A 17,264-nucleotide genomic window follows, 5' to 3' on the forward strand; every position below is an offset into this window, starting at 1 on the left:
ACTATGGCCTATTTATTGCCTTACATCCATAACTTACTACATTTGCACACACTGTATATAGATTTTCTATTGTGTTATTGACTGTACGTTTTGTTTATTCCATATGTAACTCTGTGTTGTTGTTGTTTTTATCGCACTGCTTTGCTTTATCTTGGCCAGGTCACAGTTGTAAATGAGAACTTGTTCTCAACTGGCTTACCTGGTTAAATAAAGGTGAAATAAAATAACATTAAAATAAATAAACTGGCATATAACAACTCCATATAATCTTGTAGGATGCAATACATTATGGTGAGAATTAGGAATATGTTCCTCTCCCTTTTCATTTTCTGTCATTTCATGTAAAATGAAAAAGATGAAGACATTAGAGATGAAAAAGAGCTGTTTGTCTCTCCCCTAAATACAGCAGGTCTTATCCGTCTGGTTCCTATCCAGAATAGAGAAGGGAATCGATAGACTCATTTGCCAACAATCAATAGAACGCTGAGCTAAAATATTGTTATTACGAGCACATTAGAAAATATTATTCACTTCCAAAATGACTAATGATTATGTCAATATCTCATAAAACATACAATACGAAAAACCAGGCACCAACACACACATACACAATTGTCAGTACGCTAAGCCAAACAAGTTCAACGTCTAGTGTAGACAATTTTGGTGGCAAAGTGACTATTTCATTACAGCTATACAGTAAAGGCTTACCTCAGATTTTATACATTGAAAGAAGGTCTCTACTTTTTTCCCCTTATGACTTACATCAGTGATTCACATTTGCAGTCGCTGACTAACAAGCACAACAAGACAACAAATGACCATTTTGAAGTGATGAATTGAAACAATGACCAGACAAACACAGACAGAGAGAGGCGCAGTAGTAACAGCAGACTCACCATATTGTCGGAGGCTCAGACCCTTCCACTTCCAAGTAGTCATATTTTTCCTCCGTCTGGAAGTCTGTAAAAATGATGGAGATGGTGTCTCCAGGATCAGCAAGTATGGTCCACGTACAGTCCGCACTATTGTAATATTCACTCGGGAAATTGGGACTTGAAATGATGCCACTTGAACCCCTCAGAGTATCACCACATGTGTCCTCAGCTGTCAATCAAACGGAAAGACTTCTGTTAGGAATCGGGCTTTGCTCCACATGTAAGTAGTATACAGCAGAAAATAACAGCTGAACCCTCTTTTTTGTTTGGCTTTGGTCGATTTTTGACCGAGGCAACGTCATATGTATGTGTCTTTGTATATATGTACATACATACAACCATTTTACCACATACAGTATGGATTTTTAATATCCAGCCCATTTCTCAATTACGAATTGAATTCATAATATTGCCACAGCTTTTGTATGCCACATGATATCTTACAGTAGATGGTCTTTCTGTTTTTCCTCCCCTTTCTTTCTTTAACAGTTTTGAAGTAGAAATGGGATATAACTGGAATTTGTGTTGCCGCCTTTCATTATTACAGCATAAATGAGAGTAACATGAAGGCTCACTTCAAGGCCTCCGCTAGTCTTTTCATCAGGTTTTAGAGAGGAGACCCTACTTAGAAGGGCTTCTGGTGCTGAGACGCTCAACGCCTCTTTCTCTCTCTCTCTCTCATCTTTGTCATGACTATTAATTGACTCCATCCATACATGGGTTCTTGGAATCAAAAAGGTCCCAGCTGTATTTCCCAGCAGACTCGGAGCTCTGCTCTTGTCTTATTTCTCATTTATTTTATTTTATCAAGGACTTCCAATTTAATTTGAACAAAGTTTAAATGTTTTTTTTTTTTTTACAGGATTCAGATTATTATTTTTTGTTGTTGTTGTTTTGGAAATGTTTGGATACATAATGTACAGATAAAGACACATGGACTGGTCTGCGCAGACTTTATAAATTATATACATATAATTTATACAGAAAGGCAAACCTATAACATACATATAGATCCACGTATACATGCATGCACATGGTACGTGACCGTGTGTATGGATATATAGTGAATAAGGTGAAAAGTGATGCTCATTGGAGAATCCCTTTCATCCAGGACTACAACATAAGTTTTGGGGAACAGGAATATATACATAGAAACATTGAGGAAAAAGACATTGGCATGTGAGATGCAAGGAGTTACATGCCAATGTTTTGTTCAAACAATCTACAGTCGGGAACAAACTTATAAACATTGAAAAACATATCTCATCCACACACACCCATGCTCATACATGCACATATTCACAACAAATAATGCATAGACACATGCACACAAAAAACACACACACAATCAAGTGCACACACGCGCACGTAAAGGACATCACGCTGCTTGCTTAGCGAGTACCACTTCCTCCCGATTTGGACCATACCTGGTGCGAACTCGGGACCACCATCCTAAAGCGCCTTACCAGTCAGTGCCATGCGAGAAGCTAGCTATTCTCTGGCGGGGACACTTCAGGCTACACACGCACGCACAGAGTCTCAATGATCTGGCCATTCTCTATCAACTCCTGTTATTTTTTGTATATATTTTAGTCATTTAGCAGACACTCTTATCAAGAGCAACTTACAATTAGTGAGCGCATACATTTTCATACTGGCCCTCCGTGGGAATCGAACCCACAACCCTGCCGTTGCAAACAATATGCTCTACCAACTGAGCTACACGAGACTGTTATCGCCTTTGCAATTATACATGAGTTTATTCTGGAGATTCAGAGGTGATTAGATTACACACTCTGATAGCTAGGGGAAAGTCAAACCTTTAATAAAAATCCCTTTATCAATACCATCAGTAATACAAACATTATTATAATGTCACTGAGCATGTGAGTGACAGGCTCATCAGGCCTCAATTAGAGGGAACGTAACAGAAGCACAGAGAAGGGGTTATGTAGAGCAGGGAATAATATAGGTCTAGTTAATGACATTCTCTATAATAGTACACTCAATGACATTCTCTATAATAGTACACTAAATTACATTCTCTATAATAGTACACTCAATGACATTCTCTATAATAATATACTCACTTAGTGATCCACTGACTTTCTCAGTATCCATAAAGCCAAGTTTTCTTGGAAAACATTCCTTAGTATAATATACAGTGCATTTGGAAAGTGTTCAGACCTCTTCCCTTTTTCCACATTTAGTTTTACGTTACAGCCTTATTCTAAAATGGATTAAGTTTACGTGGCTCTTATGAAACACTTAGAAGTTCTTCATCCATATCTTCAAGCTTTCTATAGGGTTAAGAGCTAAGAGCTAAGGGCTAAGGGCTAAGGGCTAAGAGCTAAGGGCTAAGGGCTAAGAGCTAAGAGCTAAGGGCTAAGGGCTAAGAGCTAAGAGCTAAGGGCTAAGGGCTAAGGGCTAAGGGCTAAGGGCTAAGAGCTAAGGGCTAAGGGCTAAGAGCTAAGAGCTAAGGGCTAAGGGCTAAGAGCTAAGAGCTAAGGGCTAAGGGCTAAAATCAAATCAAATCAAATCAAATCAAATTTTATTGGTAACATGCGCCGAATACAACAGGTGCAGACATTACAGTGAAATGCTTACTTACAGCCCTTAACCAACAGTGCGTTTATTTTTAACTAAAAAAGGAAAAATAAAACAACAACAAAAAAAGTGTTGAGAAAAAAAAGAGCAGAAGTAAAATAAAGTGACAGTAGGGAGGCTATATATACAGGGGGGTACCGTTGCAGAGTCAATGTGCGGGGGCACCGGCTAGTTGAGGTAGTTGAGGTAATATGTACATGTGGGTAGAGTTAAAGTGACTATGCATAAATAATTAACAGAGTAGCAGCAGCGTAAAAAGGATGGGGTGGGGGGGCAGTGCAAATAGTCCGGGTAGCCATGATTAGCTGTTCAGGAGTCTTATGGCTTGGGGGTAGAAGCTGTTGAGAAGTCTTTTGGACCTAGACTTGGCACTCCGGTACCGCTTGCCGTGCGGTAGCAGAGAGAACAGTCTATGACTAGGGTGGCTGGAGTCTTTGACCATTTTGAGGGCCTTCCTCTGACACCGCCTGGTATAGAGGTCCTGGATGGCAGGAAGCTTGGCCCCAGTGATGTACTGGGCCGTACGCACTACCCTCTGTAGTGCCTTGCGGTCGGAGGCCAAGCAGTTGCCATACCAGGCGGTGATGCAACCAGTCAGGATGCTCTCGATGGTGCAGCTGTAGAATTTTTTGAGGATCTGAGGACCCATGCCAAATCTTTTCAGTCTCCTGAGGGGGAATAGGCTTAAAAGCTAAGGGCTAAGAGCTTAGAGCTAAGGGCTAAGGGCTAAGGGCTAATAGCTAAGGGCTAATGGCTAAGAGCTATGGGCTAAGGGCTAAGAGCTAAGAGCTAAGGGCTAAAAGCTAAGGGATAAGAGCTAAGGGCTTAGAGCTAAGAGCTAAGGGCTATGAGCTAAGGGCTAAGAGCTAAGGGCTAAGGGCTAAGAGCTAAGGGCTAAAAGCTAAGGGCTAAGAGCTAAGGGCTTAGCGCTAAGAGCTAAGGGCTATGAGCTAAGGGCTAAGAGCTAAGGGCTAAGGGCTAAAGGCTAAGAGCTAAGAGCTAAGGGCTAAGGGCTAAAAGCTAAGGGCTAAGAGCTAAGGGCTTAGCGCTAAGAGCTAAGGGCTAAGAGCTAAGGGCTAAGTGCTAAGAGCACCCTATAGAAAGCTTGAAGATATGTATGAAGAACTTCTAAGTGTTTCATAAGAGCCACATACATTTCCTTAATGCATACATGACTCTCTAGGTCACACTGTTCAGTTAATTAGCACTAACAGTTTTACTTTGAACTGATGAACGGAACATACTTTGTGATGAACATTCATTAGCTGCACATGAAGAAAAAGTGGAGGAATCAACTCAATACTCATATCAAAAGGTCAATTAGAGGGTGCTTATATTTGTCCTGTTTCACACATGTACACGTGTGTAACCTGTACAAGTGTGTAGTGTGAAAAATAACATGTTTTGCATATCCCACTGCCCCGGAGACACCCTCGGAGAGTGGGGTCACAGCCAGGGATCAGTGACCCTGGAGCAATTAGGGTTAAGTGCCTTGCTCAAGGGCAGATTGAAAGATTTTTCACCTTATCAGCTCGAAGATTTGAACTAGCAAGCTTTCGGTTTCAGGCACAACGCTCTAACCACTAGGCCAGTGAGTGGTCGACAACCTTTTCTAACTCAAGATCACTTTCTGAGATTTTTTAAAAACATGTCTTAAAAAACATAGGCCTATGCAACATTAACCAATTAAAAACAGTTCTGTAGCAATGAGGTTTGCTATAGGCTATAAGTTATTACATTAGACAATACATTATCTCGGCATATTGGCTACGCTTGAATTGCCCTGCCATTGTTGTTCTTCTCAGACCAAAATGTAGGTTTATGATCAAACTGGTAATAGATCATTTATTTATTTACTTCTGAGGCACAGCTGAGTGAGCATAATAATGTGTTTTTTTTCTACTGGACTGATGGCCTGCATCTGATGGTCCCTCCGCTCTCCCTCCCTCCGCTGAGAAAAGGGGACACAGTCTTCCAGCTGATGGCGAAACTCAAGTCGCACTGCATTATTTCTGTCTCATGCACCAATTCATGTTGTTACTCCTATGACCAGAGAAAGTATTCCTCGATATTAAAAATGACACAAGCCGCTAATAATAACAATGCAAGCTTATCAGAACAATTTCCTATGCTCATTCATTGCAGCTGCAGTGCTGGTTGTAGCGTGAGTGGAAGTAGGGAGAACGTGCATTTTATGGCTTATAAAAGTGTTGAACAAAGTGTTGACAGTGCTGAATAACAACTTAAACATGAACTTACTCATAAAAACAGCAGCTCTTTGCTGTATTCGTTGAGTCTCTCTCTAGTCATGGTTTTAAAGGTTTTGAAATCTCACAGTATCAACTTTGCTGTGCGTTCTAGGCTTCTTTTTACAGTCTGTGGCTTGAGGAAACTGTGCAGACACTGTGATCTGAGCTATCTGATTGGACAGCGGTAGGCCTAAGGTGCACTTGATTTGCTCTCTGGGCCTGCCGGGTAGGCAGAGTTCTACATGAAATGGTTAAAAATGGGAACACTTTGCTCAAAGAATGATGTGCACTAATTAAAATAAGATACTTCAACAATGATAGAACCTTGGTTTTGGAGAGAAACGGCATAAAACCGGATTTCTCTAGATTTGGAGATGGCTCAGCCTTGACATTAGCATTGTAATGCAGAGACGCTGTCTGCCTGGCTATGATAAATTCCCTTTGGAAAACATTCTTGTCAGTCATTTGTAAATCAATTCTGCATTCCCCTGCTTCTTTTACTGCCCGCTCTCACCCAAGAGCAGAACCAGAACACCAGCCTCAGCATTTTATTTCAACCTGAATCATAATAATGAAAAACATATAGGACTCAGTCAGAAAATAAATCCACCATGAACCAGAATATATGCGCTGCACTGCAGGAGATACCACCCACCATAAATACCCCTAACACAAGTTAACATGGACCAGGGCTTATTTTTTCCGCCTATAAAGATCCTATGCCATTTTCCACCTACCGAGGTCTGTCGAATAGACATTCACATTGGACTGTTTTAGATTCCCAACATGCAAAGCTCTGACAGCTGTTGTTTGGCTGACATGCTTTAAACTGAACGTGTTTTGCTGGACATATGAGTGTCAGTGCCCTGGGACGACCTGTCAGCCCTGTCACAGACAGACCACTCAGCAGACAGTGTATCCCTCCACTACGGGCTAGCCTATAGTGTTGTCACACAAATAGGCCCTAGGAGACAGCATAGCCATTCTCCTGATGTTAGAATGTTGGTAAACTCCCAGTAGCTGACTAATAGAGCAGTGCTCTTCTACACTGCAACATTGCCTGCAATGGCGCAAAACATACGAAACGAGGCCAGAGTGAATCGGTTCTGCAAACAATGAGTCTTCAACCCACAGTGCCTAAATCTTTACAGTTCATGTCACTTCTGTAAGCAGAGGTTCTCCTAAATGTAATGAGGTATTTACTGTACACTCTCATGTCATTTCATTTTCAAAGCAATTTACTATTCTAGTCAAGATAGAAAGAGAGCAAGAGAGAGAGAGAGAGCGAGGGCAAGAGAGAAATCGAGAGAGAGAGATGAAATCCTCATCCCGCTGTTCTGCTATGGTATTCTCAGGAGCATGTTTGAGGTGTCAGGCCACTGATGGGGTTCCGGGAGAAGAGAGTAATCCTGTTGGCTCCCCTGCAGCAGGCATCCCAGAGACCCCCAGCTTGGCCCTGATCTCTCCCCTGCAGCAGGCATCCCAGAGACCCCCAGCCTGGCCCTGATCTCTCCCCTGCAGCAGGCATCCCAGAGACCCCCAGCCAGGCCCTGATCTCTCCCCTGCAGCAGGCATTCCAGAGACCCCCAGCCTGGCCCTGATCTCTCTCCTGGAGCAGGCAGTAGGCAGGCCAGAGACCCCCAATACCCCAGCCTAACCTGCTATACACTGAGTGTACAAAACATTAGGAACACCTTCCTAATATTGAGTTGCACACCCTTTTGCCCTCAGAACAGCCTCAATTTGTCAGGGCTACAAGGTGTTGAAAGCATTCCACAGGGACACTGGCCCATGTTGACTTCAATGTTTCCCACAGTTGTGTCAAGTTGGCTGGATGTCCTTTGAGTGGTGGACCATTCATGATACACACGGGAAACTGTTGAGCATGAAAAACCCAGCAGCGTTGCAGTTCTTGTCACAATCAAACCAGTGCGCCTGGCCCCTACTACCATACCCTGTTCAAAGGCTCTTAAATCTTTTGTCTTGCCCATTTACACTCTGAATGGCACACAAACACAATCCATGTTGTTCTTTAAAAGTGCTTTCCTCTCAATCTTAAATAAGCATGCCCCATTCAAAAAATTCAGAACTAAGAACAGATATAGCCCCTGGTTCTCCTCAGACTTGACTGCCCTTGACCAGCACAAAAACATCCTGTGGCGTACTGCATTAGCATCGAATAGCCCCCGCGATATGCAACTTTTCAGGGAAGTTAGGAACCAATATACACAAGCAGTTAGGAAGGCAAAGGCTAGCTTTTTCAAACAGAAATTTGCATCCTGTAGCACTAACTCCAAAAGGTTTTGGGACACTGTAAAGTCCATGGAGAATAAGAGCACCTCCTCCCAGCTGCACACAGCACTGAGGCTAGGAAACACTATCACCACCGATAAATCTACAATAATCGAGAATTTCAACACGCATTTTGCTACAGCTGGCCCTCCGCTGCAACTTGCCCATGCCCCCCCCCCCCCACTTCTCCTTCACACAAATTCAGACAGCTGATGTTATGAAAGAGCTGCAAAATCTGGACCCCTACAAATCATCTGGGCTAGACAATCTGGACCCTTTCTTTCTAAAGATAGCCGCCGAAATTGTCGCAACCCCTATTACTAGCCTGTTCAACCTCTCTTTCATAACGTCTGAGATCCCCAGAGATTGGAAAGCTGCCACGGTCATCCCCCTCTTCAAAGGGGGTGACACTCTAGATCCAAACTGTTACAGACCTATATCCATCCTGCCCTGCCTTTCGAACGTTTTTGAAAGCCAAGTTAACAAACAGATCACTGACCATTTCGAATCCCACCGTACCTTCTCCGCTATGCAATCCGGTTTCCGAGCTGGTCATGGGTGCACCTCAGCCACGCTCAAGGTCCTAAACAATATTATAACCGCGATCGATAATAGACAGTACTGTGCAGCCGTCTTCATCGACCTGGCCAAGGCTTTTGACTCTGTCAACCACCGCATTCTTATTGGCAGACTAAATAGCCTTGGTTCTTCAAATGACTGCCTCGCCTGGTTCACCAACTACTTCTCAGATAGAGTTCAATGTGTCAAATCGGAGGGCCTGTTGTCTGGACCTCTGGCAGTCTCTATGGGGGTGCCACAGGGTTCAATTCTTGGGCCGACTCTTTTCTCTGTGTATATCAATGATGTCGCTCTTGCTGCTGGTGACTCTCAGATCAACCTTTACGCAGACGACACCATTTTGTATACATCTGGCCCTTCATTGGACACTGTGTTAACAAACCTCCAAACGAGCTTCAATGCCATACAACACTCCTTCCATAGCCTCCAACTGCTCTTAAACACTAGTAAAACTAAATGCATGTTCTTCAATCGAACGCTGCTGGCACCCGCCCACCCGACTAGAATCACTACTCTCGACGGGTCTGACCTAGAGTATGTGGACAACTACAAATACCTAGGTGTCTGGTTAGACTGTAAACTCTCCTTCAAGACTCACATTAAGCATCTCCAAGCCAAAGTTAAATCTAGAATTGGCTTCCTATTTCGCAACAAAGCCTCCTTCACTCATGCTGCCAAACATGCCCTCGTAAAACTGACTATCCTACCGATTTTTGACTTTGGCGAAGTCATTTACAAAATAGCCTCTAACACTCTACTCAGCAAATTGGATGTAGTCTATCACAGTGCCATCCGTTTTGTCACCAAAGCCCCATATACTACCCACCACTGTGACCTGTACGCTCTTGTTGGCTGGTCCTCACTACATATTCGTCGCCAAACCCACTGGCTCCAGGCCATTTATAAGTCACTGCTAGGCAAATCCCCGCCTTATCTTAGCTCATTGGTCACCATAGCAACACCCACCTGTAGTATGCACTCCAGCAGGTATATCTCACTGGTCATCCCCAAAGCCAACACCTCATTTGGCTGCCATTCCTTCCAGTTCTCTGCTGCCAATGACTGGAACGAACTGTAAAAATCTCTGAAGCTGGAGACTCTTATCTCCCTCACTAACTTTAAGCATCAGTTGTCAGAGCACCTTACCGATCACTGCAACTGTACACAGCCCATCTGAAATTAGCCCACCCAACTACCTCATCCCCATATTGTTATTTATTTTGCTCATTTGCACCCCAGTATCTCTAGTTGCACATCATCTCTTGCACATCTATCATTTCAGTGTTAATAATAATTGTAATTATTTTGCACTATGGCCTATTTATTGCCTTACCTCCATAACTTGCTACATTTAGACACACTGTATATATATTTTCTGTTGTATTTTTGAATTTATGTTTTGTTTTACCTCATATGTAACTCTGTGTTGTTGTTTTTATCACACTGCTTTGCTTTATCTTGGCCAGGTCGCAGTTGTAAATGAGAACTTGTTCTCAACTGGCTTACCTGGTTAAATAAAGTTGAAATAAAAAAATAAAAAAAATGTCTCAGTTGTCTCAAGGCTTAAAAATCCTTCTTTAACCTGTCTCCTCCCCTTCATTTACACTGATTGAAGTGGATTTAACAAGTGACATCATTAAGGGATCATAGCTTTCACTTCGATTCACCTGGTCAGTCTATGACATAGAAAGAACAGTTGTTCCTAATGTTTTGTACACTCAGTGTATACGTTGCCATGGGTTCTCTGTTTTACTTAAATTGTTTGTGTTCCCTGCTCAAACAGTGCTCTATCCTAGACATAACATGGGAAAAGTCTAGATGTGAAGAATTGAGCAGTCTTTCTCCCCACTGGCCATGAGAGTCTTAATAGCAGAATTCCTTTAGCAGCCAACAAAATATGTAACCCCCCCTGCTGTGAGAGTGTGAATGGGATTCTGGCACATTTAGAAGAAGTACATCCACCATAGGTTGTTCTCCCTGACCCCTTTAGACTCTTTCGATCCCTCACGCAAAATATAATAACCAGCGATATTCGCTCTAAACAATGTTTTGTTGTAATGTTAACATAAGTGCTTATTCGTCTGTTATGCCTCAAAGGGGACAAAACATTATAGATAGTCCATACTTGGTGCTCTGTTACTCCAGACATGTTCCACATTAAAAATGGTAGCCGAGGGAACCGTACATCACTGTTCTCTACTTCTTCTTCTTCTTCTTCTTCTTCTTCTTCTTCTTCTTCTTCTTCTTCTTCTTCTTCTTCTTCTTCTTCTTCTTCTTCTTCTTCTTCTTCTTCTTCTTCAAAATGTCTGCCTGCCACTAAAAACATTTTCCCTCTTTCCTTCCTTCCACTGTTGGGTCCTGCTGGTGGTGTTTACCAATGACGAAGTTGTTTATCTTTTATTTTTGCATTCATTCGACCCATCGACTAGGCTCCGCACATTCATTCAAGGAGCCATCACTTCAGAGACTGGCTTTCTGGATGTACGATTGATGGAAATGGCATGTAATCCTTACTGTGTGACAGGCAAGAGAGGCTTTCCATGGAATAAGGTTATTGAGCCGCATTGAGTGAACAGCACTGGGAGGGGTGGGAGGAGGTGGGGGGTGGGTGGGATCGAGGTGGGGGGTGGGTGGGTGGGGGGAGGTGGAGGGTGGGTGGGGGTGGGGGTGTGGTATGGGGGGGAGAGGGGAGTCTTGGGACAGGAACCCACAGAGACCCACAGAGACCCTAAAATCTAATAAATCAAAAACCTCTTATGTGGACCCATGGAAAATAGCCTTTGAAAGGGGGATGTTTTATTATGAGAGATGGAGACAAGCCTCAAATGGATGCTGTATTGATGGGAGGATGGGAGAGGAAGCAATAAAGAGAAATGATGAGGCAGAGAGATTAAAGCACCTCTACCTCTCCAAGGGGGCAGTATTACACAAAAGATTGCTGGCGAACGCAAAGCATGGGCATGTGGCTTCAACTGGCAACCACGCAAAACAAAGAGCTACATGTACATTTCGCCTCCACCTTTGGCTCGTCATACAACTGGCTGCAGTGACGAACAATTCATTTTTGTCCTCTTTACATCCCTTTATGGTGGTTGGTATACTGTAGTATAGCTGCTGACCTAGACTTAGGTTTACACCTACGTGTAGCTTCAATACACCTTCACATCTTTGGCTTCAACTGGCGACCACGCAAAACAAAGAGCTACATGTACAGTTCGCCTCCACCTTTGGCTCGTCATACAACTGACTGCGGTACCCAACCATTTTTTTTTTCTTTCTTTAAATCCCTTTATGGCGGTTGGTATACTCAACTGTAGCTCCTGAGTTCACTCTTCACTGTACTGGCTGCAAGTTTAGACCATTTTGGCCTTAACAAGCATAATGAGCACTTTTGGCTTAACAAGCATGACCTTAATTTAGGCCACATATTTTCCATCCATCCCAATAGACATTGATCAGCTGTTTTTCCATCACTAATAAATTGTTGACATTTGGCCCAATTAGGAGTTAGTGGACCGGTAGAGGGTTTAAAATTGTGATAGCCAGGAATAAACATGGGGCCAGTGGAGACACAGAATACAACAGCATTCACACCTGAACAGACAAGACAAAGCCTTAAACAACAAAGGGAGCCATTATGGCTGGGACCAACAGGGGGAAATTTGTGAGGTGTATAAAGCTGATTTAGTCACCATTCATTGTACTCATATCATTGTGTTAAACAAAACAGTCTATTGACCGTCAATTAAACAGTTGAATAAAATGCCGTAATCTGGTGGGAAATAATGATAAACCTCAACAAGATGTGAGGTAATATGAGTATGCTGAATATGTTGAGGCAGGCACCTGTGTCTCGAGTGGATGCTTTTGGATGCCAGGACAGTTTCAGAATAGTGTTGCCGGTTAGGCTGTTGTTGTTCTCTCTCAAGAGGTGGGAAAATGTCAGCCCTCCCTGACAAGTTAAACAAATGCTTACATGAAAACATATTTGTTATGCTCCTCAGGTCCCAGAAAAACAAGCCCATTTCAACTTTATGATCTCTTCCACTCGGAGCACCTTGTGGTTCTGGCAGCTCAATAATTAGTATTAAACAATACAACTCGGAAAACTAATTCAGGTGAGTTCCAGAGAGTGTGTCATCACTCAAACAGTGACAGAACAAATTAAGCCCATGTCACAGTCTAGATCTGATGTGTGTGTGTGTGTGTCTCCGAGATCTAAATTACAACTTTGCAAGAAAATACCTTACATAATTGGTGCTCCATGTGAGGAGGTGCATCTCAGAGCCCTAATGACAACAAACGTCATTCTCCTTGGATGATGTGATGTCGTGTCATCTTGTGTGGGTGTGTGAAGATTCAACACTCCTCTAGACACTCCTTTTGACAGTTCTGCTTCACTGCAGATCGCTTCTCCCAGTCAGTGTCGAACAAGGACATACAGAGAATACTAGCCTCTAGAAGGCTAAAAGTCGAGAGTATACGACTATGGACAGAGAGTTCCATTCAGTAAGGAGCTTCAGTATGAAATGAACTGCAATGTTCCACAAAGGGAATGTCGACTCTCATCAGTTTCAGTGATGCAGGGAGCCACATATGACAGTGATATAAATACTGGTACAGGGACAGCTATTCCAGGCCAAATCATCTGCTACCTAGCTGTTCAATTCATCACAGGTCTGCTTGGAGACATCTGCCACAAATGTTTAATGTCAAAACAAAGCCGAGTCAGGCAACAACGACTGCAGCGAGTGTACCAAGCCATAGCTCAGAGGTCCCTAAGAGGACACCAGTAAAACCACAGCTACTGTGGATGGAACCTTGTAAAACAGCACTGGATTGATGCAGTGGCAAATAAAGCAGGGCGGAAAATCCTCTGAGCCTTCAACACCAGGATGGATGATTTTACTGGACTACAAGGAATAGGAAACAAGAAGAGCATTGATGGTCCTCGAATGGCCTATTCAGTTCTTTGGTTCTTCTGGGCTTAAACATTTGGTCGGTTGTATCTACATACAATTTAGAAGCTCAAACACAACCTACCCCTTGTGATACGAACACATCTTGCCAAGAATAAGGGCCACATTTATTTCTTAGTACATGGGCAATAAAGTCAGTTCAGAGATGCTATCACTAAAGTCTGGCTTGGGAAGGCTGGGTAATCGGTTTTCAGTCAGGTAAAAGGAGACAATTTGGCCCAGTTGCTGAGGAGGAGCAGCCCTGATGCCATCGCCAGCACCGGCGCCCACTGCATACGATTATCTACTCCCCTTAATAATATAATCAGTGCTTAAAACTTCGCAATCACAGGAACCATGACCCCTCCATTGATAATCAACACCACGATCCATATCAAATTATAATCAAGCAATAAATTAGGAGAAAAGTTCCTCTGTGGTGTGAATGCTTTGAATAGCTCAACCCTATTACTGCAATGTATTATTTGGCACCTAGGGGACCCTAGGATAGTGCGGCAGCCAGCGAGGCACAGCAGAGAGTGTCACATTCGTCAAAAAGACGTGTCATTCAGCGCGGCTTCCTTTAGGCTCCTATTCCTTTTTAGTTTAGCAGCACTGGGAGGGGTGGGGGGGGCGCTGAACCGAGAAACCCGATTTTACCACATGATATAGAGAGGATGATCTAGTTCATTTGCATACTGATATGTAATCGAGAGCGTGTCGATGCTTTCTGAAGATGGCCCTTCCCTCTGAACAACCGTATGCTATTTAATAATATTCTGCACTTAATCTGTTACTGAGTTAACCATCCACCGCAATTAGCACATGGGGTCTTCAATCCCCTTTCTACGACAATATCATGGTCATCCTGATGAACCACATATCAGCCCTCCATAATAACTCATATCATGGTCATCCTGATGACCAACATATCAGCCCTCCATAATAACTCATATCATGGTCATCCTGATGAACCACATATCAGCCCTCCATAATACTCATATTATGGTCATCTTGATTAACCACATATCAGCCCTCCATAACCTCATACTCAGTTATAGTACATTAGGTTCGTTTTTGGCACATCAGCCCGGCTGGGTGTCTCCTGAAGCAGAGGGAGCTTAGTACCAGCTCGCTCAATTACCACCACTACTTAGCCCTAGCCTGGTTCCAGATCCATTTGTGCTGTCCTGCCAACTCCTTTAGTCCTGGCATGACAATAACCATAGGCGTTGGCAAGACAACACAAACAGACCTGCTATACTTTCCCCACAGCCGCACTTAATAATGACAATGGAGTTGGCCAAGGATGTATCGTTCCTAACCTCCCCATCAATCTCCAAGCATTGGAACAAGTGATACCCTCCACATCATCTGTTAATTACCTTACCTAATTAGGGGCTTAGCTGTGACTCTGACCGATTGACAGGAGCCTGATCCATCCTAACCTAAAGTAATTACACCGTACAGCAAACAGTCCTGAACACCCCTTCATGAACTGTGCTGGATAACCCCATTCAGAGGCCCGATGAGGAGTCTATCTGCTCCAGCAGACTAGGTGAGGAGGGACACTGTATGATGCGATTGGACTGGCGACTGTTAAGCTCTGACAGTAAGTATGAGGTTTGAGGTAAAGGACCATCTTGAAAAAAAATGTTTTGTGTCAATTTGCTGTAGGTGAGGCATAATATGATTGGCTACTGCAAATGTGTCCGCTTTCATTGCCACTGAGCATACGGTTGTTCAGAGGGAAAGGCCATCTTCAGAAAGCATAGGCACGCTCTCGATTACATATCAGTATGCAAATGAGATAGATCATCCTCTCTATATCATGTGGTAAAATCGTGTTTCTCGGTTCAGCGGCCGTCAAAACATTCATCATAATGGATTAAGATGTTGATCAGTACAGGAATAGGAGCGTATTTTATTAAAATGGAAATCTATGGAAGATGACACATCATGCAATGTAATTCATTATCTTAACAATCAAGATAACTCACTGTCTGTTAGCTGTTATTGATGGTCAGATATGTATAATTGCAAAACAGATGCATTAAAACAACGCTAAATAATACAGATTATATAGCCTATTTTGGAAATGTATTCCCTTCAGTTAACATTGAACCAGACCCAGGCCAATGTGATAATATTCTGCAGTCAGTATAATCAAAATGGTTACACAACAAGACAAGACATGCCTCTCCTTTACCATAGGATCTACTGTGCATAGCATCATTGAAGGATCTACTGAGGGATAGCACATCAATCAAGTCAAGATTCCCCCATCTCTGACTGGCGGTTATAATACCTTCAGCATTTATACTACCAAGACCATAACTCACATTCACATTCATGATTCAAGAAGTTCCACTCACTCAGAAGATGCTCAGCACACACCTTCTCATCTGAATGTCCAATGTCAATACTCATGACCAGATAATGCTATGGGTGGTATATAGGGGTGGGTGGGGGATCACCTTGGGGTCAGCTCCACCCCACCACACCCTGACCCCCTTGGCTAATAAGGGAGTAGCATCATGAGGTCAGCTTTAATTTGCTGAGAGAGTCATGCGTGATGGATGGCTACACGACTGAAACGGAATGTTTGACACATTGCACTATCGAACCTACTAAATCACACTATGCAAAGAACCAGGGAGGCACAAACAAGCAGGCAGGGAACAGGTAGGTAGGCTACACCACAATATATCATATGGGTCTAGGTACTGTATACCTTCATAGATGATGAGAAATACTCAAGCAGTGGGGGATGTGGCATTTTATAAAACCATAAAAACACAGAAAACATGAAAAACAACATAACATAAAAAGAAACAGGTTTTCCTTAATGTTGTACTATTTCATGTGGTACTATGTACAGTGAGGGGAAAAAGTATTTGATCCCCTGCTGATTTTGTACGTTTGCCCACTGACAAATAAATTATCAGTCTATAATTTTAATGGTAGGTTTATTTGAACAGTGAGAGACAGAATAACAACAAAAAAATCCAGAAAAATGCATGTCAAAAATGTTATAAATTGATTTGCATTTTAATGAGGGAATTAGTATTTCACCCCCTCTCAATCAGAAAGATTTCTGGCTCCCAGGTGTCTTTTATACAGGTAACGAGCTGAGATTAGGAGCACACTCTTAAAGGGAGTGCTCCTAATCTCAGCGTGTTACCTGTATAAAAGACACCTGTCCACAGAAGCAATCAATCAGATTCCAAACTCTCCACCATGGCCAAGACCAAAGAGCTCTCCAAGGATGTCAGGGACAAGATTGTAGACCTACACAAGGCTGAAATGGGCTACAAGACCATCGCCAAGCAGCTTGGTGAGAAGGTGACAAGAGTTGGTGCGATTATTCGCAAATGGAAGAAACAGAAAATAACTGTCAATCTCCCTCGGCCTGGGGCTCCATGCAAGATCTCACCTCGTGGAGTTGCAATGATCATGAGAACGGTGAGGAATCAGCCCAGAACTACACGGGATGATCTTGTCAATGATCTCAAGGCAGCTGGGAACATAGTCACCAAGAAAACAATTGGTAACACACTACGCCGTGAAGGACTGAAATGCTGCAGTGCCCGCAAGGTCCCCCTGCTCAAGAAAGCACATATACAGGGCCGTCTGAAGTTTGC

At 43.0% G+C, this 17,264-nt stretch overlaps 1 protein-coding gene across 1 annotated transcript in view; it reads right to left on the reverse strand.

The window, feature by feature from the left end:
• The window catches only part of LOC311132780 (CUB and sushi domain-containing protein 3-like), a gene marked incomplete at its 3' end in the record, with an annotated part of 471,294 nt that overhangs the window by 374,416 nt on the left and 79,614 nt on the right, over positions 1 to 17,264 (reverse strand). Inside the window, 1 exon segment of the mRNA XM_084166101.1 lies at positions 897 to 1,104. Coding sequence (XP_084022227.1) covers positions 897 to 1,104 — 208 coding nt within the window.

Source organism: Coregonus lavaretus (assembly GCF_964263955.1).
Source record: "Coregonus lavaretus genome assembly, chromosome: 7".
NCBI lineage: Eukaryota > Metazoa > Chordata > Actinopteri > Salmoniformes > Salmonidae > Coregonus > Coregonus lavaretus.